The 22,669-nt window shown below is 40.8% G+C and overlaps 2 protein-coding genes and 1 long non-coding RNA gene across 4 annotated transcripts in view; 2 read left to right on the top strand and 1 right to left on the bottom strand.

Annotated features, from left to right (window-relative positions):
* The window catches only part of rer1 (retention in endoplasmic reticulum sorting receptor 1), a 19,961-nt gene extending 7,219 nt beyond the window's left edge, over positions 1–12,742 (top strand). The window contains exons 2-8 of one of the 2 annotated variants that reach the window (XM_021615822.2): positions 910–995; positions 1,243–1,347; positions 1,947–2,043; positions 3,137–3,215; positions 6,671–6,806; positions 10,233–10,287; positions 12,173–12,742. In XM_021615822.2, the coding sequence (XP_021471497.1) occupies positions 915–995; positions 1,243–1,347; positions 1,947–2,043; positions 3,137–3,215; positions 6,671–6,806; positions 10,233–10,287; positions 12,173–12,183 (564 nt within the window). In that variant the 5' untranslated portion in view covers positions 910–914 and the 3' untranslated portion in view covers positions 12,184–12,742. Of the gene's footprint in view, positions 1–909; positions 996–1,242; positions 1,348–1,946; positions 2,044–3,136; positions 3,216–6,670; positions 6,807–10,232 lie in introns of both variants that reach the window. The other variant, XM_021615820.2, reaches the window with a different exon arrangement.
* Positions 1–22,669, bottom strand: part of LOC118966053 — a 23,830-nt gene extending 1,161 nt beyond the window's left edge. Inside the window, exon 1 of the long non-coding RNA XR_005053255.1 lies at positions 22,439–22,669. This is a non-coding gene — a long non-coding RNA (uncharacterized LOC118966053). The remainder of the gene's footprint in view (positions 1–22,438) is intronic.
* On the top strand, positions 15,794–20,597 carry LOC110531185 (taste receptor type 1 member 1). The gene is made up of 5 exons (XM_021614421.2): positions 15,794–16,078; positions 16,355–17,098; positions 18,788–18,997; positions 19,102–19,222; positions 19,506–20,597. The coding sequence occupies exons 1-5, from the start codon at positions 15,809–15,811 to the stop codon at positions 20,432–20,434; spliced, it is 2,274 nt and encodes a 757-aa protein (XP_021470096.2). The 5' UTR covers positions 15,794–15,808; the 3' UTR covers positions 20,435–20,597.

The following is a 22,669-nucleotide window of genomic DNA, read 5'->3' as shown; positions in this document are numbered from 1 at the left end:
TGGAAGTAGTTTTCACATTCCTGCGTGTTTGTAACGTGATCTGGTCAATAATTTTTAGGCCAAAAATGTCCGGAACGTTCCTTTTAAGGAGGAAACCGATGCCTTTGCTGCCTGAATGAAGGACATTTTTTATGTACGAGACAGTCACTGGGGGACACGAGTGGCTGGGCACATTCAAGTCGGACGCAGATGACAAACTATGTAAAAGGAATAAAAATGCAATCTGGTGGCCGGTTGGGCTAATGTGGATGTAGCTTCGTTGTCGCTCTGTGTATTGTTGCCATGTTATTACCGGTAATGTAGAAGAGGACTGCAACTGAATAAATAAACTAGCTAGCTATATATTAAACGACAACTGAAGCCTACATGTAAGGATGATATTGGTGTTCATTACTATTTGACACATTTCTTTGAGTTATAGGCATAATATCCCCAGTCTCATCTTCCCACACATTATTTACTTGCAGCAAATTGAACAACTAAACCAGCTTTATCAAGCACCGCCAGGCAAGATCTTTCAAACACAAAGTCTGAGTTAGCAGGGCTCTACGCTAACTTTTTTTAAAATTTTTTTACAAGGAGTACGTGTAAATTGAAGAGCACACTTCAAATATTTTTCATTGAGAAGCCTTTTTTTGTAGTAATGGCGCAAGCATGGTGGTGTATCTGCTCTTGTGTATTCTCTATGGCACTCGGGCTGCGGTACAATGAAGTAACCATTGCAACAATTATAATCTGAGCTAATTTCTTTTCTAGGAGCTCTGGTGCTCCTAAATAAAATAAAAAATCTAGGTCGCACAGCAAAATATTTAGGTGCATATTCAAGTAAAATGGTCGCACTGTAGAGCCCTGGGTGGTGAAGTCTGTTCAAGGAATACCTGTTAACAACCATTTTCTCTCCTTCCACAGACATAATGTCAGAAGGGGACAGTGTTGGTGAATCGATCCATGGGAAACCATCCACAATCGGCAGCTTCTTCACACGGGTTGGACAGGTACTGCTGCCGGGGCCTTTAGTTGGTCTCGTCAAGAGGAAAGCGAAATAGGCTAAACCAAATAGAACTATAGCACCACTGTATTGATGAAGATAAACATTGGACCCACTGTCCCGGTGGTGCCACATAGAAAGACTAGAATTTCCACTTCAGATAAGACGATGTTAAAACAGTGCTTTATCTAATGGTTACAGTTGTTCTCCTGGTAATGGTTGTGCACTGTGTCTCTGGTTGGTGTCTTTTCCAGATCTATCAGTCATGGCTAGACAAGTCAACGCCGTTCTCCATAGGGCGATGGGGAGTCACTCTTTCTCTAACGGCCATCTACATGATCAGAGTGTACATATTACAGGTAGAGCCACACACCACACTCAGGGCTTATCCTGAGCCGCATTCAGGAGAGTGCAACATACCGAACACTCCACATAGAAATGCCATGAGCAGAGCTGACATAATTCCTTCCTCCACATGTTAAAAAGGCACGTCTGTTCTGCACAATATATTTATATCGGAACGTTCCACAACATTGTGCCCTACTGAATACGCACCTGACGTCTTTAAAGGTGGCCTCGGCAATGTGACACTTCATCAGACACAGTGGGACAACTTTCTCCTTACAGGCGTAAACAGTCAAAGTAAAATCTGCCAAGACGTTGGCATGCCTCAGGCAAGAGAGCAAGTTTGGAAGAGCCTATAAATGGCTTGTCAGATTTGAATTCTGTTTGACTATGATAACGTTATATGAAGACATTTTGGGGGCATCTAACTGTGAAGGTGTACTGTTTTCTTTTAGACTAGTATTGCTCCAGATATTTTCACCTCAGTCAGTGATGCATTTGCAAATTGAATTACGGAATATACATTTTTACGCTTATTTAATTTACAGTTTGCAGGTGGGAATGCATGACATTCAAATCAACACTAATATGAGGTTCTCTCTGCTCCCTCCAGGGTTGGTATATTGTAACATATGCTCTGGGAATCTACCATCTTAACCTGTTCATCGCTTTTCTATCACCAAAAGTGGATCCATCAATGCTTGACGAAGGCAAGTTAGAGTTCACTGAACCACGCCACATTCCTTTGGTTGCGGTCATGTTCAAGATGTTTACTTTTCCTCCATAAAACCATGTCTAGGAGTGTCTTCTATTGCTCACTCTTCACCAAGACACAATCAAAAATATCTTGGTGCTCAGACTCCATGGTGCGGCTAGAGAGTATGTTTTTAAAAAAGCTTTTACTAGGGGTGCATCTTTGGCTTTCAAGCCAACTCGATATCTCGTCTTAATACACTGCCGTATACAATTAAAAAAAGATACCTTATAGTTTGGGAAGACTCAATCCTATACGGTTTAGTTCAATGCAATTACATTTTTATTTGCAGTCTGGATAATTCATCCTTGTTAATGACTAGACAAAGACTATATAAAACATAATTACCAAATTACCCATTATTTCGAAAAACAGCCTATAGCCCAATGGCAAACTACAAAATTAGATCCCAAAATTCAAAAAGAGGTGCATGTTTAGTACAGTTCAGTGTACCTACATGTAGTATTGTGGATAACGATTGGTTGGTTTACCTTGCCCTTGGGAAAGTGAAAGGGGGACACCAAGTCAGTTGTACAACTGAATGCATTAAACTTAAATGTGTCTTCTGCATTTAACCCTTTGTCATGCCTACTAATTTAAAATGGGGGATGCACTGGTTAAGTGGGGTCTATTTGATGTGTGTTAATTACTGACATTGCTGCTTCAAGGTGCGAATTTCTTTACTGAAAGGATTTGGACTGAATTGGGGGTGGCATCATCTCATACCAGTTTTTTAGAAGCACTCTGTACACTAAAGAAACAAGTTATTGGAGAGCTCTTTTGCTTCCAGTGTGGTGAGAGTAACAAAGAAAGGGTTCTCTTTGAAAGCTCTTTGGTTGCTATGTAAATACTATTTTAACACCTTTTTAGTGACATTTTGGTATTTAAAACAGAATGCAAAGTTTTTACCCCAGTATTCTTATTGGGATGCCGTTGGGATCAGTTTTCTAAATCTGTAGTCACTGTTCTTGTTTTGAGTCCAGTTGATTGGCTCGGAACGTGACCACTGATCCTTGTTGTAACCTTGCTCCTCCTCCACTCACCTATAGATGAGGGCCCGGCGCTCCCCACCAAGCAGAACGAGGAGTTCCGCCCATTCATCAGGAGGTTGCCCGAATTCAAATTCTGGTGAGAGCCCCCAATCACCATCATCTACCCAGCCTGGCCTTTCACTGAACTGGGTTGAGCCACAGTCTTGTGCATGCATCATTTGTGCTCCCTTATCCTGACATCCTACCACAGTCTCCTGTTTGAATATTCTTTCATCAATCATTCACCAATGGTTACGATATGTTTTTTTGGGGGGGGGGACATTTGCATGGAAGTTCATTTTGTGGGGTCAGCAACACATCATAATGCACAAAATCAATGCACTATAATACATTACAATAAAGTGAGAACACGCATTTTCACGTAGTACACTGTGACATGTACAATACTGTCCGACCATGTATGTGTGTTGTGTCCTATGTCCAGCTATAGCCTGGTTCACAGAAAATAAGCTCCTGTACACTGCCCTTGCAAAGTATCACTCCTTTTATTCTGTTCACCAAGTAGCTCGCTCACCCTCCAATGTGAAGAGGTTCTTGGCTTGTGAAAGTATACTTCCTGAAGGATGGTGCACTAGGATGGCTCTATAGACTTTTACTGGAAAGCTTTGTTGTACATACTCTCCTTACTATCAAGGCTATAGCATACAGTGCCTTCAAAGTATTCCGACCCCTTTTTGTTACGTTACAGCCTCATTCTAAAATGGATTAAATAAAAAGAAATACTCAGCAATCTACACACCCCGTCATGACAAAGCGAAAACAGGTTTAGACATTTTTGCAAATGTATTAAAAATAAAACACCTTATTTACATACAGTGGCAAGAAAAGGTATCTGAAAACTTTGGAATTACCTGGATTTCTGCATAAATTGGTCCAATCATCTAAGTCACAACAATGGACACACAGTGTGCTTAAACTAATAACACACACATTATTGTATTTTTCTTGTCTGTAATGAATACATCATTTAAACATTCACAGTGTAGGTTGGGAAAAGGTTTGTGAACCCCAAAAGCTAATTGGGGTCTGCTAACCTGGAGTCCAATCAATGAGAAAAAATTGGAGATGTTGGTTAGAGCTGTCCTGCCTTATTAAAAAAAAAAAATCACAACATTTGAGTTTGCTATTCACAGGAAGCATTGCCTAATGTGAACCATGCCTCGAACAAAAGAGATCTCATAAGACCTAAGATTAAGAATTGTTGACTTACATAAAGCTGGAAAGGGTTACAAAAGTATCTCTAAAAGCCTTGATGTTCATCAGTTCACGGTAAGACAAATTGTCTATAAATTGTCTATAAATGAAGAAAGTTAAGCACGGTTGCTAATCTCTCTAGGAGTGGCCGTCCTGCCAATGTACATTTTGCTGGATAATGTAAGGCTGTCTGTCTGCCAATTGAAGCTCAATTTGAAGTTAGGTGGTGCAACAGGACCCAAAACACAGAAGTAAATCCAAAACAGAAGTAAATCAACAATAGTATGGCTTTCACAGAAGAAAATACGCCTTCTGGAGTGGCCCTGTCGGTCCTGACCTCAACTCGATTGAGATAGCAGTTCACACCAGACATCCCAAGAATATTCCTGAACTGAAACAGTTTTGTAAAGAGGAATAGTCAAAAATGTATCCTGATCGTTGTGCAGGTCTGATCTGCAACTACAGAAAACTTTTGGTTGAGGGTATTGCTGCCAAAGGAGGGTCAACCAGTTATTTTTATTTTATTTTTTTTATTTTACCTTTATTTAACCAGGCAAGTCAGTTAAGAACAAATTCTTATTTTCAATGACGGCCTGGGAACAGTGGGTTAACTGCCTGTTCAGGGGCAGAACGACAGATTTGTACCTTGTCAGCTCGGGGGTTTGAACTCACAACCTTCCGGTTACTAGTCCAACGCTCTAACCACTAGGCTACCCTGCCGCCCCCAATATTAAATCCAAGGGTTCACATACTTTTTTCACCCTGCACTGTGAATGTCTAAATGGTATGTTCAATAAAGACATGAAAATGTATAATTATTTATTAGTTTAAGCAGACTGTGTTTGTTGTTGTGACTTGGATGAAGATCAGATCTAGACCGGGCGGCCTAGATCTAGCCGTCCGGCCAAACTGAGCAGTCGGGGAGAAGGGCCTTGGTCAGGGAGGTGACCAAGAACCCGATGGTCACTGACAGAGCTCTCTCTGTGGAGATGGGAGAAACTCCAAGCGGGCTGTCTTGCCTTTTATGGCCGCGCTACCATAAAAGTCTGGTTGTTGGAGTGCAGTAGAAATGGTTGTTCTTGTTGGAGTGCGGCAGATCACAATCATTTCTGCAGCACTCCAGCAATCAGGGCTTTATGGTAGACTGGCCAGACGGAAGTCACTCCTCAGTAAAAGGCACATGAAAGCCCGCTTGGAGTTTGCCAAAAGGAACTTTAAGACTCTCAAACCATGAGAAACAAGATTCTCTGGTCTGATGAAACCAAGATTTAACTATTTGGAATGAAATGTCAAGCGTCACGTCTGGAGGAAACCTGGCACCATCCCTACGGTGAAACATGGTGGTGGCAGTATCATGCTGTGGGGATGATTTTCAGCAGCAGTCAGTGGGAAACTAGTCACTATTGAGGCAAAGATGAACGGAGCAAAGTACAGAGAGATCCTTGATGAAAACCTGCTCCATAGCGCTCAGGACCTCAAACTGGGGCGAAGGTTCGCCTTCCAACAGGACAACGTCCTCTAAGCACACAGCCAAGACAACGCAGCAGTGGGTTCAGGACAAGTCTCTGAATGTCCTTGAGCCCGAATTTGAACCCGATTGAACATCTCTGGAGTGACCTGATAATAGCTGTGCAGCAACACACCCCATCCAACCTGACAGAGCTTGAGAGGATCTGCATAGAAAAATGGGAGAAACTGCTCAAATAGAGGTGTACCAAGCTTGTAGCGTCATGCCCAAGAAGACTCAATGCTGTAATCGCTGCCAAAGGGGCTTCAACAAAGTACTGAGTATGGTCTGAATACTTATGTAAAAGTGATATTCCAGTTTATTTTACTTAGCGAAATAAAAAAATACAGTTTTTGCTTTGTCAGTATGGGATATTGTGTGTAGATTGATGAGGTGGGGGGAAAAAACAATTGAATACATTTTAGAATAAGGCTGTAACGTAACAAAATGTGGAAATAGTGAAGGGGTCTGAATACAGTATTCAGACCCCTTGACTTGGTGTCACTGACTGATATATTGTTGCCCATACCTATGATGATCGGAAACAGAAAACTCTGGTGGTTAGCTTTGTGGTATCCTTCTGGGCTCATATTCACAAAGAGTCTCAGACTACGAGAGCTGATCCAGTTTTGCATTTTAGATCATAATTATATGCATCGACGGGACCTGATCCTAGATCATCTGTGACGCTTTGTGAATATGGGTCCTGTTTTTTATTTATTTTGACAACTGTTTATGGCCATGAGTGTGAAATTACAACATCTATTATTTTCCAACTACTACACATCCTTATTGTATGTTTTATGTCGGTTCCTTTTTTTTGTCTGCAGGCATTCGGCAACGAAAGGCATCGTCATTGCCATGATTTGCACATTCTTCGAAGCCTTCAATGTGCCTGTGTTCTGGCCCATACTCGTAATGTACTTCATCATGCTTTTCTGCATCACCATGAAGAGGCAGATCAAGGTATGGGAAACCCAGTGACACTGCTGCTGACTGCATGATAGTCGTATCAGATGTGTCATAGCTAGATGTACAGTCGCTAGTGAAAGTCTACACCCCTTGCACAGTCATCACATTTTGCTGCCTTGAAATTCAATCTAAAAAGGGAATAAGTTGATTATTTTTCCGACCGATCTACACAACCAACTCCACTTTTCTTTTTTAAAGTCAAGAAAATTATAGAACATTTTCCCAATTGATTTATTTACAAAAATTAAACGAAGATGTCTATTGCTTTTGTCTTCACACACCCCAACCAACTTTGTACAACTCTTAGGGCAACATTTAACTACTTTTTGTTTATCCCTTTTTGCATTCATACCCGTATATGGGTTGAAAGTGGCAGATTTGGCTGTACAGTAAAAAGCTTTACATGATGTCAGAGCTCAGGGTCTCCGCTACACAGCTCTGTATGGGTTTTGACTGACAGATGTTCTGAATTTGAGCACCTCGTGCGACAAGACGTTGCCCTCATCCCTTCCACTAATTGGGCAACTTTTGCTAATGTTTTTAGGGAAATTCTGTAAATGAAGAGGGCTATGTATTTTGAAAGATGAGACGTTGAGGATGGACCGTTTTTGGATTGCGTGAACAGTAATTGTGTGATATTGGGGATCCAGGATTGTGTTCCAATCAAAACATCTACAAGTGTGCTTGCTTTAGTTCTTCAACGACACAGCTTGGAGAGCTCAAAAAGCACCTTATAGTTGAAGACTCTTCTTTGAAACATAAAAGTGCATTGAAATTACTTAGGAACTTGCACATTTTGGAGAGGGCTCTCGGGCGAATAGGCCCCCAGACAGCTTCTACCCCCACAGCCATAAGACTGCTAGACAATTAATGGGACCCAAACTATCTGTACTTACTGTCTTGCACTGACCCTACGCACACTTACTAGACTGTATATACACACACTCACTCACACAAACTACATTGATACTCCCACACAAAACCTAGGTATTCCTCTTCTCCAGATGGGATTGTGCATTGTGATGGCGATTGCATCGTGTGTGAATCTAATGGGTCGGTAAGCAAATTGAAGTGGGTCTAGGGTGTCAGGTAAGGTAGAGGTGATATGATCCTTGACTAGTCTCAAAGCACTTCATGATGACAGAAGTGAGTGCTACGGCGATTAGTCGTTTAGTTCAGTTACCTTTTGTTTTCTTGGGTACAGGAACAATGTTGGACGTGTTGAAGCATGTGGGGACAACAGAATGTGATATGGAGAAATTGAATATGTCCGTAAACACTCCAGCCAGCATGCTCTGAGGATGCGGCTAGGGATGCCGTCTTGGCCGGCAGCCTTACGAGGGTTAACACGCTTAAATGTGTTTCTCATGTCAGCCCAGAGAAGGAGAGCCCACCATCCTTGGTAGCGGGCTGCGTTGACTCTGTGTTATCCTCAAAGCGGGCGAAGAAGGTGTTTTAGCTTGTCCGGAAGCAAGACGTCAGTGTCCGGGACGTGGCTGGTTTTCCCTTTGTAATCTGTGATTGACCGTAGACCCTACCACATACTTCTCGTGTCTGAGCCTTTGAATTGTGACTCCACTTTGTCTATACTGACCTTTTTCCTGTTTGATTGCCTTACGGAGGGAATAACTACACTATTGGTATTCGGCTATATTCCCAGTCATCTTGACATGGTTAAATGCGATGGTTCGCGCTTTCAGTTTTACGCGAATGCTGCCATCTATGCACGGTTTCTGGTTAGGGTAGGTTTTAATAGTCACAGTGGGTATAATATCTGCTATACACTTCCTGATAAACTCAGTCACCATATCCGTGTATTCGTCTGTTGTTCTCAGAGGCTACCTGGAACATTTCCCAGTCCGCGTGATCAAAACAATCTTGAAGCGTGGATTCCGATTGGTCTGACCAGCGTTGAATAGTCCTTAGCATGGGTGCTCCCTGTTTTGAGTTTCTGCCTTTCAGAAGTGAGGAGCAAAATGGATTCATGATCACATTTTCCAAAGGGAGGGCGGGGGAGGGCCTTGTAGGCATCCCGGAAGTTGGAGTAGCAGTGGTCCAAGTGTTTTTATTTTTATCAGCGCGAGTACTACAGTCAATGTGTTGATAGAACTTCGGTAATATTTTCCTAAAATTTGCTTTGTTAAAATCCCCAGCTACAATAAATGCAGCCTTAGGTAATGTGGTTTCCAGTTTGCATAAAGTCCAGTGAAGTTCTTTGAGGGCCGTCGTGGTATCGGCTTGAGGGGGATTATACACAGCTGTGACTACCACCGAAGATAATTCTCTTGGGAGGTAATACGGTCGGCATTTTATTGAGGTATTCTAGGTTGGGTGAACAAAAGGACTTGAGTTCCTGTATGTTATCACAATCACACCATGAGTAGTTAATCATACACCCTCGCCCTTCTTGGTGGTTAAGGGCGCTGTACTGCAGCGCCAGCTGTGCCACCAGAGACTCTGGGTTCGCGCCTAGGCTCTGTCGACCGCGACCGAGAGGTCTGTGGGGCGACGCACAATTGGCCTAGCGTCGTCCGGGTTAGGGAGGGTTTGGCCGGTAGGGATATCCTTGTCTCATCGCGCACCAGCGACTCCTGTGGCGGGCCGGGCGCAGTGCACGCTAACCAAGGTTGCCAGGTGCATGGTGTTTCCTCGACACATTGGTGCGGCTGGCTTCCGGGTTGGATGCGCGCTGTGTTAAGAAGCAGTGCGGTTTGGTTGGGTTGTGTATCGGAGGATGCATGACTTTCAACCTTCGTCTCTCCCGAGCCCGTACGGGAGTTGTAGCGATGAGACATGATAGTAGCTACTAACAATTGGATACCACGAAATTGGGGAGAAAAAAGGGGGTAAAATAAATAAAAATACTGCAGTTTCCTAAGAGCTAGAAGCACGGCAGCCCTGTCCGTCAGCGCCATATACAATCCATGTCTCATTTGTCTCAAGGCTTGAAACATCCTTCTTTAACCTGTCTCAGTCTCTTCATCTATACTGATTTGGATATAACAAGTGACATCAATAAGGGTTCATAGCTTTCACCTGGTCAGTCTGTCATGGAAAGAGCAGGTGTTCCTAATGTTTTGTACAGTCAGTTGCCCTACGAATTGTGCAAAGTTGGTAAAATCTTATTCAACATGATTCACAGCTGTAATGGCTGCAAAATATTTATTCCACCAAGTCTTCACTCTGGGGTGTGAAGACCTACACAATCAAGACATATTTTATTTTTTTATTTTGAATATTTTCTTACATTTTTCTTTCACTTTCAGAATGTATAGGTTGTGTACATGTGTAGGATTTCTTTTTAAATGTAATACATTTTCATTTTTAAAGCAGTAAAATGTGAACTGTGCTGTGACTTTCACTATTACTTTCTTCTTTGAATTACAATGTGGCTAACTCCGTCTTTTCTCCTACTTCCAGCATATGGTCAAGTATAGATACCTACCCTTCACGCACGGGAAGAGGACTTACAGAGGCAAGGAAGACACAGGGAAACCTTTTGCTAGTTAAAATAACCCCCCCACCCCCTTCCCCCATTTTGAAAATGAAAAGTTGTGGAAAAAGAGTATATGGTGGGGAACAGGGGTCAATGATTGTCTGTGAGGGGATTGGGGAAAAAAAGAGAAATGGGAAAAGAGTTTTGATCCAAAATGGTGACAGTGATGGATGTTATTAGTGCTGAGGATTGCTGTAGTCACAAGAAAACTCTGCCTTTGGTTATTATGGGGATATGAGTCGGTGAGCCATCTTGCAGCCGCGGGATAACATTGTCTTAAGTCAGTGGATGAAACGCAGTGTCGCCCTTTGCCTTGTAACCCCATGGGGTAAGTATAAACTCTGCTAGAGGGGGCGGCACTGGATGAATTTCAGTAGAAATTTCAGTTGTGGATTCTTAACGACTATCCCTTTTCAACTGCTGTGCACTGCTCTGTCTCCAAGCAAAGTAACTACTTTTGATTGAAGACTTGGTACCTGCTCGTTCATAACGTGTAATTATGGGAAGTCCTTAGGTTTAGAATGAAATAACGATAAGATGTAACATTTTGAAATTGAAGTAAATATGAAATATTTAAAATGATGAATGATGTGTCTCTGAGATCAAGTGTATTTTTGTGCCGGCTTGAACCCCCCCCCCACCCTAAATTTGTCCACTGTATTTTAATGCAGTTACTTTTCAATGACTGGTTATGCTTCACTTGAACAAGGATTCACTAACTACATACAATACCTATCATACTGTAACTATTCAGAACCATAATCCAACCATCTCTTTATGGCAAAAGCAGTGATTTATGTATAGGAGGTTGGCTAGATAACAAGTCAGCTAAGAGTGCAAATCCCTGCATGGCCAAGACTGAGTTAGTATACTCTCCAGAGAATAAACCATCATGGAGGATTATGAAATGTTTCATGTCATGTTTTTTTTAAGACATTATGTACAGTGAGGTTTAAGAATGCCTCGTTCAAGTTAAGTGTGGCTGATTTTATTAAAATGTGTTCTTGTTTTGCCCTATGTAGCCATATAATCCCTTTTTGTGTTTAGTCCATCTGCTTTCCCATCATGTCAAAAGACGCTTTGCTTGTACAGTTGAAGATAAATATAATACTGTGTCATTCAGCACTCCTGGAAACTAAATGATAGAGATTACTTTATGGAGGTGGCATCTAGCTATGGACGAGCCAATCAAGTTAAACCTCAGATTTTTGCGATGCGCCCCCCTGTGAATATCATTTTAAATAGTTCATTTTTTGAGTTTAGATTTCTTAAAGTAACTGTCCAGTGTTTCCAGATTTCTATGAAATATGACCTATAATTAATTACAATAGGGGTGAAATAGTTTTCCTTCCAAAAAATAGTTATTAAATATGTAAAACAGTAAATTTTCTTTGTTGAACTGGTGTGGGCATATCCCAACAGAATGGTGTGGGCGTATACTGGTCATAAAAAATTTGAATTCAAGTAGACCGCTGATTGGCCAGCTCCTCCTCAGGAGGATGACAACATCCTCCATGAGGAAATGGCTAGTATTTTTTTTTTAAAGGTGTGTATGACACAAGTTTGAGGTGTGGTTTTTGAAGTGTACAAGTATAGAAGGAGACGTCAACATTATTTGTGTATGAGTTAACAGAAAAGTTAGATTTTCTCTGGACAGTTACTTTAAAATGTACTTTATAGTATCATTATAGAATAATAATGAAATACCTTCTACACTGAGGCCAACTGTTTAGAAACTGGGGTCCATTCCATGCAAATATAGCAGTCTTGATAAACTCATATTCTGTATTTTACTTTAGACAAATATGTGGTAATCTACTAATCATTCCAAACAAAAATATTTTCTCTCTCTCTTCTTTTGCAGAGGAAACATAAGAAAATTGAGATTGAGAGCTTTTAATGTAACAAATGGATGAAGGGGGTTGTGAACACTTTTTTTTCTTTTTGACCCCCACCCCTCACATTTTTGGGCATTTTTATCAGTATGCCGGTCGGGTATCTTATGAAAAGTGTGCAGTAGTATTTTTGGTAACCAGAGAGACATTTTGGAAAACCTTTGATCAGCCCTGTAAAGAAGGATCAGACTTTTTTTTCCCCTGTCAAAGTACATCATGTTTCCAAGAGTTGTCTTGTGGATTTATATATATGGCAAAGTTAACATTTGTTTAGAGATTATTTTGAACGTTATTTTTTTCTTCGAACATTATAAGGCTACTATTTCCAAGTGTTCAATTTATCATATGCCATATAAAAAAATGAATGAAAACAAAACCTGGTCAAATTGGATTCTAGATTTATAAACACTTTCTCAAGAAAGAGATTGCATGTTCTTGTTTTTTCTTGTGCTGCAATTATAAACAAAACTTGATTTTAATAACTTTAAGTGTATTTTTTTCACTCCAATTGCTATTAAAGAAACTTGTGTCCCTTCTAATGAGGTGGCTGTTTCTGCTTCATGTTTTGGGACCGCTGACATTTTTGTCAACGTTCATCCATATCTGCTTTTTAGAAATAACTATTACATTGCTACATGTGTATTACTGTATGAGGTATATTGTGTATCTATTCACTGACACATCTTGTGTTTGGAAAACAAGTCCATTAATCATTGTGCAAATGTTACATTTGCAGAAAGGATGGAGCTAGTCATGGTACATTTGACCCACCTGGGTAGGGTTGGACAGTGAAATCAATCAATGCTCTCGGTGCCAACTCCTTTACCACACCATTCATCCTTTAAACCAGTACCAGCAATTCAATGCACATTTCTAGTTCACTTCGGGTCATGGATTTCCTGTTCAGTGCTGCACATTTGCTTCCAGTCTGACTGAGGAACTCCTGCCTGATGTAATGGTGCATATAAATCATTGCATGTAAAGCATCCCTATGCAAAGTGGGGGAGCCATCTTCACCAGTACCTGAGCATTTGGTGTAGACACAGCTCCTCTTGTCTTCTCAGACTGACTACATGTGAAGGCAACGATGAAACATCTCCTGGCCTTGCTGGTAATGCTGGGGTCTTTTCAGCATGCCTTACCTGAATCATATTCTTGCTCAGCCTCTGAGTTTAAACTAGATGGAGAATACATACTGGGAGGCCTTTTCGACATTCATCATCGCAACAGCTCGGTTGTTTACAACCGACCGGTGATTGTGGATTGCTCTCGGTGAGTGCTGTAGCACACCATTCAACATACCTTTCAACCATCAGGGAAATCGTATCTCTGGTCCTGGAGAGCCACTGGGCGTGCAGTTTTTCTTCCAGCCCAATATTAACACAACCAATTTAATTAAGCAATGTTCGTACTGAAGACCAAGTTGATTGTCAACTTGTTCTAGTTTTGGGTTGAAATAAAAGCCTGCATACCCAGTACCTCTTCAGAAACTGAGTTGGAGACACCTGAGTTCAATCACAACACTTCCATGTAAGTAACGTGAAATGTTATAGTACTGTAAATGTATTATACCAAATGTTTAACCTCACTTAAAGGAGCACTCTGCAGTTCAAACAATAACAAAGCGGGCACCCCACCTCTGTTTTGGTAAACAGCTGAGGGATGGGTCTGGAGAAATGTAACCACTTTCAAATGTACAGTATATACTATGGAGGCGTGGACTGACCCTCCATGAGATCAAAATTATAGTTTCAAATGTTTTTTGAGACTATACAGTGTTTATCTACAATTACATTGTTTACTAACTTTGGGGTAAAAAAAAATGTGTATTTTGGGTTCTGATGGGGTACGACGTAGTGATGAGCATTCCAAGTCTTTTCAGTAAACCGGCACATTTGGATTTGTTCAGCTAAGAGAGACATTCATTTGGCTCCCAAACAGCTCTTCGCTCATTAGCGCTTAAAAATGTACCTAAAACAATGTAAAAATTGCTAATCTCTTATATAAAGCCTACAAACCTGCCTGCAGGGTTGGGTAGGTTACTTTCTTTAAATGTAATCTGTTACCTGGAAAAAGTGTAATCAGTAATGTAACTTTCCTTTACTTTTTGGATTACTTTCCCCTTGAGGCATTAGAAGACAAAAAGGATCCAGCAAACGCATTTGATGTGTCATAATAGTGGTCTCCGACTTGTGGTCAGGCTCGCTCAGGTGAAACAAAGTTAAACTTGCATATTTTTTTAATTCTGAATGGAATATCATTGAGAAAACAGAAAGGTGTCCATGTATTTCTTCCCACAAACATCCTTTCTGAATTGAAAAGTAATCCAAGAAGTAATCCTAGTTGTTCAAGGTATCCGTAATCTGATTACAATATTTTTGCTGGTGACGTAACTGGTTAGTTTTTTTGTAATCAGATTACATGCAATTGATTACATGTAATCAGTTACTCCTAACCCCTCTTTGCCTGCCATTATGTGAGATCGTGAAATTAGTTTTATTTTACCTGAACAAATTATTGTGGCCTGCAACAACAACAAAAAGATTAAAAAATGAACGCACTGCAAAAATGTGTGGTGGACCAGAAAATGTCTCACTATCTATTGTTCCTGCAGTGAGGAATTACAATCTTCAGAGAATGTTTTTATAACTTATCTACAGATAATCGTTATCTGGAGATCAGAAAGCGGTAGTAGAATGCAAATCAGGGAAACAAATTAACGGCTTTTTTTACAGATGTGATTCAGTTCCCGACATTCACCCAAAAGAGCCATTCAAAAAGATCAGTTAGTTTGTGCACAACCCATCACTATACGATTGTTGAGCTAAGCTCATGAAGTCATTTATAAGAATATAAGAATGAATGTGTATATATCATTAATTTAAAAGTAAAACTTTGGATGCACCAATCGCAGATTGACACTTTAAAGGGAATGTTGAGTTTTTTACAACTTCATGTTGTAAAGTAGTCTATTGGTCAGGATAAACTATAATCCGTGGTATGGTTTTCTTTAAACAGCCACCACAAACATCAGCTAACTTTAACTCCTGCCAGCTAAAAATCAATGACTGGGGCATGTGGCAAGTGACTGGGGCATGTGGCACATGATAAAAGAAGGGCCAAATCACATTTTAAAGTAATCTTAAACCAAATACTTGAGTTGATTACATTCTTGCCCAATGTGCCTCGTGCCCCAATCACTCCCACTGTTTTTAACTGTTGGCTAAAGTTAGCTAAAGTTTGTAATGGCTGTTGTGATGCAAAACTCGTCATACCGGCTGTATTTATACCTTCTTGAAAAGCAATAGCTCAGATACACATGAAAACATGCAATGACCCTGGGAATTGATAGAACACTCAGACATGCACAAAACAATATATAACATTACAAATGGGTGAATCTTTCCTTTAAGTTGTAAAATACTAAACTTCCCCTTTAACAAAGTAAGTTGACAAATTAGGTGAAACAAACCGCAGTATGTGAAGTGATTAAACACTTCAAATGGCATATGCCAGTATTCACACCAGGAAAAATCTACTAATTTGCTGTGTGTACACCCTGTTCCTCTTTCCACAGACAGTCGTTTACCTTGTCAAGTTATCGGATGTTTCAGGTGATGAGGTTCGCTGTACAAGAGATCAATAACTCCAGCCTCATCCTGCCCAATGTATCGCTCGGTTATGAGATATTCGACCACTGCTCAGACAAATTCAACTTTCAGGCAATCTTAAATATGATCTCCAGAAATGGATCAATTCAAGTTCTGAGGTGCGTCAACGAGTATCTGTCCAAAGTCATAGCTGTGGCCGGTCCATTTAGAAGCATGGAGTCTATGACTGTTGCTCCCATGTTTGCGATGAATCTAATTCCCATGGTAATACATACTTACTTTAGGTCATTTTGATCACTTTAAAAAAAAAGTGTATTAAGGCTGGGGTACACCCAGAGAGCTACTGGGTGTGCAGGTATTTATTCCAGCCCTTCTCTAACATCAGGAGCTTGATTAACTGAATCAGGTGTGTTAAGAGCATGGCTGGAATAAAATTCTGCACTCCTAGTAGCTCTCTACGAGGAGGGTTGGGTAGGTCACCACCCTATTTGGGTTATTCTTGTCTATGTATGTCTAAAATGGACATATTTTTCTTCACAGGTAAATTATGGGTCCTCCAGTTCTGTTTTAAGCGACAAGTGGAAATATCCCTCATTCCTGCGAACCACAGCTAGTAACAAAGACTTAATACATCTGATCATTCTGATTATACAGCACTTTAATTGGAACTGGGTTGCATTTGTCAGCAGCGGTGATGAGAACAGCCAAAATGGCCTCCAGCTGTTCAAAAGCAAGCTGAAAGACACGAAGATCTGCTTGGCTTATGCAAAAGAGCTCAACGAAATGTCTGATCACTATGAAATACTTCAACAGTTAGAGGGTCTTAGCATAGAGGTCATTATAGTTTTTGCCGGGCAGAGCAGCGCTGTTGCGTTCATTAAATCAGCAATCAAGCACAACATACACAGCAAAGTGTGGATTGCAGGCGACAGTTGGTCCTTGAACAAGAACCTCCCCAGATTGAGTGGAATCAAGGCGATTGGCACCATCATTGGAATAACAGAGACAGTGATGCCATTACCTGGGTTTAAGGATTTTGTCTATTTGTCCCAAACACAAAGGAATAATAGGCCTTCAACCTGTGAACAAACGCCATCCAGACAAACATGCAATCAAGCTTGTGACCTCTGTAGTGATGTGAGCCCAGAAGAGATCATCGGTGAAAACCCATCATATTCTTTCGCAACTTACTCTGCCATTTATGCTATGGCCCACGCGTTACATAATTTGTTACTATGTGACATTAAGGGATGCAGTGACAATGTAACTGTGTATCCATTTATGGTAAGCATTTGAAACTTTGCATATACACTACATGGCCAAAGGTATGTGGACACCTGCTCGTCGAACATTCCAAAATCATTGGCATTAATATGGAGTTGGTCCCCTCTTTGCTGCTATAACAGCCTCCACTCTTCTGGGAAGGCTTGCCACTAGATGTTGGAACATTGCTGCGGGCACTTCCTTACATTCAGCCACAAGGGCAATAGTGATGTTGGGCACTGGTGTTGGGTGATTATGCCTGGCTTGCAGTCGGCGCTCCAATTCATCCCAAAGGTGTTTGATGAGGTCAGGGCTCTGTGCAGGCCAGTCAAGTCCCTCCACACGATCTCGTTACAAACCATTTCTGTATGGACCTCGCTTTTTGCACAGGGGAATTATGCTGAAACAGGAAAGGGCCTTCCCCAAACTGTTGCCACAACGTTGGAAGTACAAATTGTCTAGAATGTCATTGTTTCCTGTAGAGATTTTCTTTCACTGGTTCTAAAGGGCCTGAACCATGAAAAACAGACCCAGACCATTATTCCTCCTCCACCAAACTTTGCAGTTGGCACGATACATTAGGGCAGGTAGCGTTCTCCTGGCATCCACCAAACCCAGATTTGTCCGTCGGACTGACAGATTTTGAAGTGTGATTCATTACTCCAGAGAACACATTCCACTGCTCCAGAGTCCAGTGACGGTGAGCTTTAAACCACTCCAGCCGATGCTTGGCATTGCGTATGGTGATCTTAGGCTTGTGTGCGGCTGCTCGTCCATCAAATCCCATTTCATGAAGCTCCCGAAGGACAGTTCTTATGCTGACATTGCTTCCAGAGGCAGTTTGGGACTCGGTAGTAAGTGTTGCAACCGAGGACAGACAAGCTATGCATTTCAGCACTCGGTGGTCCCGTTCTGTGAGCTTGTGTGTCCTACCACTTCGCGGCTGAGCTGTTGTTGCTCCTAGACGTTTCTGCATCACAATAATAGCACTTTACAGTTGACTGGGGCAGGTCTATCAGGGCAGAAAGTGTTACGAACTGACTTGTTGGAAAGGAGGCATCTTGTGATGGTGCCACGTTGTAAGTCACTGAGCTCTTCAGTACAGGCCATTCTACTGCCAATGTTTGTCTATGGCGATTGCATGGCTGTGTGCTCAATTTTATACACGGGGAGTGGCTGAAATATCTGAATCCACTCATTTGAAAGGGTGTCCACATACTTTTGTTTGAAGAGAAATGGCGTTACAATATTGAAGAATACATCAATTGAAAGGATGCATCTAGGCTACACTTGTGATAAATGAGGTTATGGGGAGGCTGGAGTGTGTCTTTAAAGGTAGATTTAGCAATATGACATCATCAAACGCAGTAGAGCAACTTCCCGCTTACAGACAACAGCATCAATAGAAGCAACATTTGAACCTGCCAGGACAGCCATTACCTGTTTGCTCTAATTTGTGGCCTCACTTCGGGCATGCCCATATTTCCACATTTGGAAAAGCCAATTGTGCCAGATTTTGTTGACGTCAGTAATCAAAATTCGTACCCCGACGTGTCTGATGTTGTCATTGCTAAGTCTACCTTTAAAATGTCCACACAAAGGTGTGAACCTTTGAAAGTGTGAATCAATAGTGAATAATCCCTATAACATTGTTATAGTGTTTACACACCACAAATGTTCTTGCAACACTACATTCTTGTCTGATTTCAGCTTCTCCGAGAATTAAAGAGGTCAAATTTCACAATATTGAACCGGCATATTGAGTTTGACAGCAATGGAGACCCGACATCTACTTCTTATGCTATTGTTTTCTGGAACCAGAGTGGCCAGGCCGAGAAAGTTGGCTCTTATGAAACTGATCCAACACTTGACGTTCCCTTCTCTATCAACAACACTCAAATTCACTGGTATGCTGACCAAGTAAGTCATTTTTTCTGGTTTTAATAAATCATAAATGAATCATATTTTTCCATTTGACATGTATGACAAAGTCCACTTAATCGCAACCTTTGGTCTTTCTGAAGGTGCCTGTCGCACGCTGTTCCCCTGAATGTTCAGAAGGATTTGCAAAGAAGATAGATGGACTCCATCAATGTTGTTTCCAGTGTAACGTCTGCCCTGGTATGACTTATGTCAACTACACAGGTAAGAGGTCCAGGGATAAAGAGAGAAATCTTATTGGATGATGGTGTCCATTGACACTCGTGGGGGTTAAAGTAAGAAGAAAAGGAATGTGACATTATTTATGTAGATTTTTGTTTCAGCTTGTTTTTGGTGTTTTGCTTCCTACTAGAAAACACACTTCACACCTGGTCCAAATGTTACCATAGACCTACTAATTCTGTCCTCATGAGCTCTTCCACTGGAGATGATATAATGCATGCATGGTGCCCGGCTCATCATTGACTATCGTCTTCTTGCCAAACAGACGACCCATACAGCTGCATCGACTGTAGGAAGACAGAGTGGTCCAAACCAGGAAGCACCTTTTGCACACAGCGTTCAGTGGAGTATATACTTTTCACAGACCCTATCGCCATCACACTCATGTTTTCCACAGGCGTCCTGTTAGCGCTAACACTAGCCATTGTCATTCTTTTTGCACTGAACTATGACAAGCCGGTTGTTAAGTCTGCCGGTGGGCCAATGTGTTTCCTTCTTCTGGGCTGCTTGAGTGCAAGCAGTATCAGTGTGTTCTTTTTCTTTGGGAAACCAACAGTGACCAATTGTGTGTTGAGGTATTTTCTATTTTTGCTGTTCTACACTGTCTGTTTAGGCTGTTTCGCTGTGCGCTCCTTTCAAATAGTGTGCATTTTCAAAATGGCCACCAAGTTCCCTAAGATTCACAGCTGGTGGGTGAAGCACAATGGACAGTGGTGGCTCATAGCCATAGTCTTTGTTCTTCAGCTGTTGTTGCTTACAACAGTGTTCACTGCCAGCCCTCCCACACCAGTCAATGACATGACATCATACAGAGATCAAATAATACTAAAGTGTGCCATGACAAGAACAGTGATCATGTTCTTGTTATTGACTATAGTCTTGGTAAGTCTTTGCTTTATTTTCTCATATATGGGGAAAGACCTGCCCAAAAACTACAATGAGTCCAAAGCAATCACCTTGTACCTGCTTTTCCTTATACTTACATGGATCACTTTCTGTACAGCAAGTATATTATACCATGGTAAATATTTACAGTTATTCAATGCAATGTCAGTGCTTTCCAGTTCATACAGCATCCTCTTCTGCTACTTTCTCCCGAAGTGCTACATCATTATCTTTCAGCCGCAGAAAAATACACAACAGCATTTCCAAGGGATCATCCAACGTTATACTCAAAACATCAGTAGTAAGTAGTTGAAAATAGTTCATTTCAACTGTTTTACTGAATCAAGGAAATGCTTTTCTTGCTAGAATTGTTTACTAGTATTGATTAATCGTACCCCTTGACTTTTTCAACATTTTGTTGTCTTACAGCCTGAATCTATAATGGATTAAATTGAGATTTTGGGTCGCTGGCCTACACACAATACCCCATAATGTCAAATTGGAATTATGTTTGTAAAAATGTTTACTAATTAATAAAAAAATGAAACGCTGAAATGTCTTGAATCAATAAGTATTCAAGCCCTTTGTTATGACAAGTCTAAATAATTTCAGGAGTAAAAAGTTGTTTAACAAGTCACGTAATAAGTTGCATGGAATTTAACATGATTTTTGCATGACTACTTCATCTCTGTACACTTTGGATGGTATATCAATCATGGAGGCTGCTGAGGGGAGGACAGCTCATAATAATAGCTGGAACGGAGTAAATTGAATGGCATTTAACACATGGAAACCATGTGATTGATGTATTTGATAACATTCCACCTATTAAGGTGCCACGAACCTCCTGTGGTATCAATACATTCAGTCACTACAAAGATACAGGCGTCCTTCCTAACTCAGTTGCCGGAGAGGAAGGAAACTGCTCAGGGATTTCACCGTGAAGCCAGTGGTGACTATAAAACAGTTACAGGGTTTAATGGCTGTGATAGGAGAAAACTGAGGATGGATCAACATTGTAGTTTCTCCACAATACTCACCTAATTGACAGTGAAAGAAAGAAGCCGGTACACAATACAAAATATTCCAAAACATGCATCCTGTTTGCAACAAGGCACTAAAGTAAAACTGCAAAAAATATGGCAAAGAAATTAACTTTATGTCCTGAATACAAAGTGTTATGTTTGGAGCAAATCCAACACAACACATCACTGAGTACTACTCTTCATATTTTCAAGCATGTTGGTGGCTGCATCATGTTATGGGTATGGTTGTCATCGGCAATAACTAGGGAGTTATTTTAGTATGAAAAGAAACAGAATAAAGCTAAGCACAGGCGAAATCCTAGAGGGAAACATGGTCTGCTTTCCAACAGACACTGGGAGACAAATTCTCCTTTCAGCAGGACAACCTAAAACACAAGGCCAAATATACACCGGAGTTGCTTACCAAGATGACGTTGAATGTTTCTGAATGGCCTAGTTACAGTTTCGACTTAAATAGGCTTGAAAATGTATGGCAAGTCTTGAAAAGGGCTGTCTACTTAGAATCAACAACCAACTTGACAGAGCTTGAAGAATTTTAAAAGAATAACGTACAAATATTGTACAATCCAGGTGTGCAAAGCTCTTAGAGACTTACCCAGAAAGGCTCACAGCTGTAATCGCTACCAAAGGTGATTCTAACATGCATTGACTCAGGGCTGTGACCTCATTATGTAAATTTGATATTTTTGTATTTAATTTTGATTACATTAGCAAAAACTTCTATAAACATGTTTTCACTTTGTCATTATGTGGTATTGTGTGTAGATGGGTGAAAATAAAAAAGATTTTAATCAATTTAGAATTCAGGCTGTAACAAAACAAAATGTGGAATAAGTCAAGGGGCATGAATAATTTCTGAAGGCACTGTATTTATGCTGGTATGATTTATATCTATAAGACCTTTTATGTAAGTATTTGGATTAAGTAGGCTCACATATTGCATAAATTTAGAACAGATTGTCACGTTCTGACCTTAGTTGCTTTGTTTTTGTCTTTGTTTTAGTATGGTCAGTGCGTGAGTTGGGGTGGGCAGTCTGTTTTTCTATGTTGGTTTTTGAGTTCGGCCTAGTATGGTTCTCAATCAGAGGCAGCTGTCAATTGTTGTCTCTGATTGAGAATCATACTTAGGTAGCCTGGGTTTCAGTTGTGGGTGTTTGTCTTCCGTGTCAGTGTTTGTCGCCACACGGGACTGTTTCGTTTCTTCACGTTTATTATTTTGTTCCAGTGTTCAGTTGTGTTTTTTGAATAAATCAATATGGACACTTACCACGTTGCGTTTTGGTCCTCCGATCCTTCTCGCTTCGTTAAACAGATGTCATGAGTCTTCGGCATATCAAAGCAATTTGTCATTATGCTGCAAAAGTTTGAAGTAAATGTACTCCTTATGTTCTCCTTGTGTGCTTTTTATCCTATTTTATCCTGGAAAAATATCCGAATTTGGCTTCCTGTTTAAACGCAGCCAATCACACTTTTGATGTGTAAAGTTTATACATCATTT

The sequence above is a fragment of the Oncorhynchus mykiss genome, chromosome 9 (assembly GCF_013265735.2).
Source record: "Oncorhynchus mykiss isolate Arlee chromosome 9, USDA_OmykA_1.1, whole genome shotgun sequence".
Lineage (NCBI taxonomy): Eukaryota > Metazoa > Chordata > Actinopteri > Salmoniformes > Salmonidae > Oncorhynchus > Oncorhynchus mykiss.
This window is presented reverse-complemented; position numbering and strand designations above follow the sequence as displayed.

Excerpts from the sequence above, each read along its gene's own strand:
- LOC110531185 (XM_021614421.2), top strand. The coding sequence starts at position 15,809 with ATGTTTCAGGTGATGAGGTTCGCTGTACAAGAGATCAATAACTCCAGC. Across the intron at positions 18,998-19,101 it reads TTCACTGGTATGCTGACCAA|GTGCCTGTCGCACGCTGTTC; the intron begins GTAAGTCATTTT and ends GTCTTTCTGAAG. Across the intron at positions 19,223-19,505 it reads GACTTATGTCAACTACACAG|ACGACCCATACAGCTGCATC; the intron begins GTAAGAGGTCCA and ends CTTGCCAAACAG.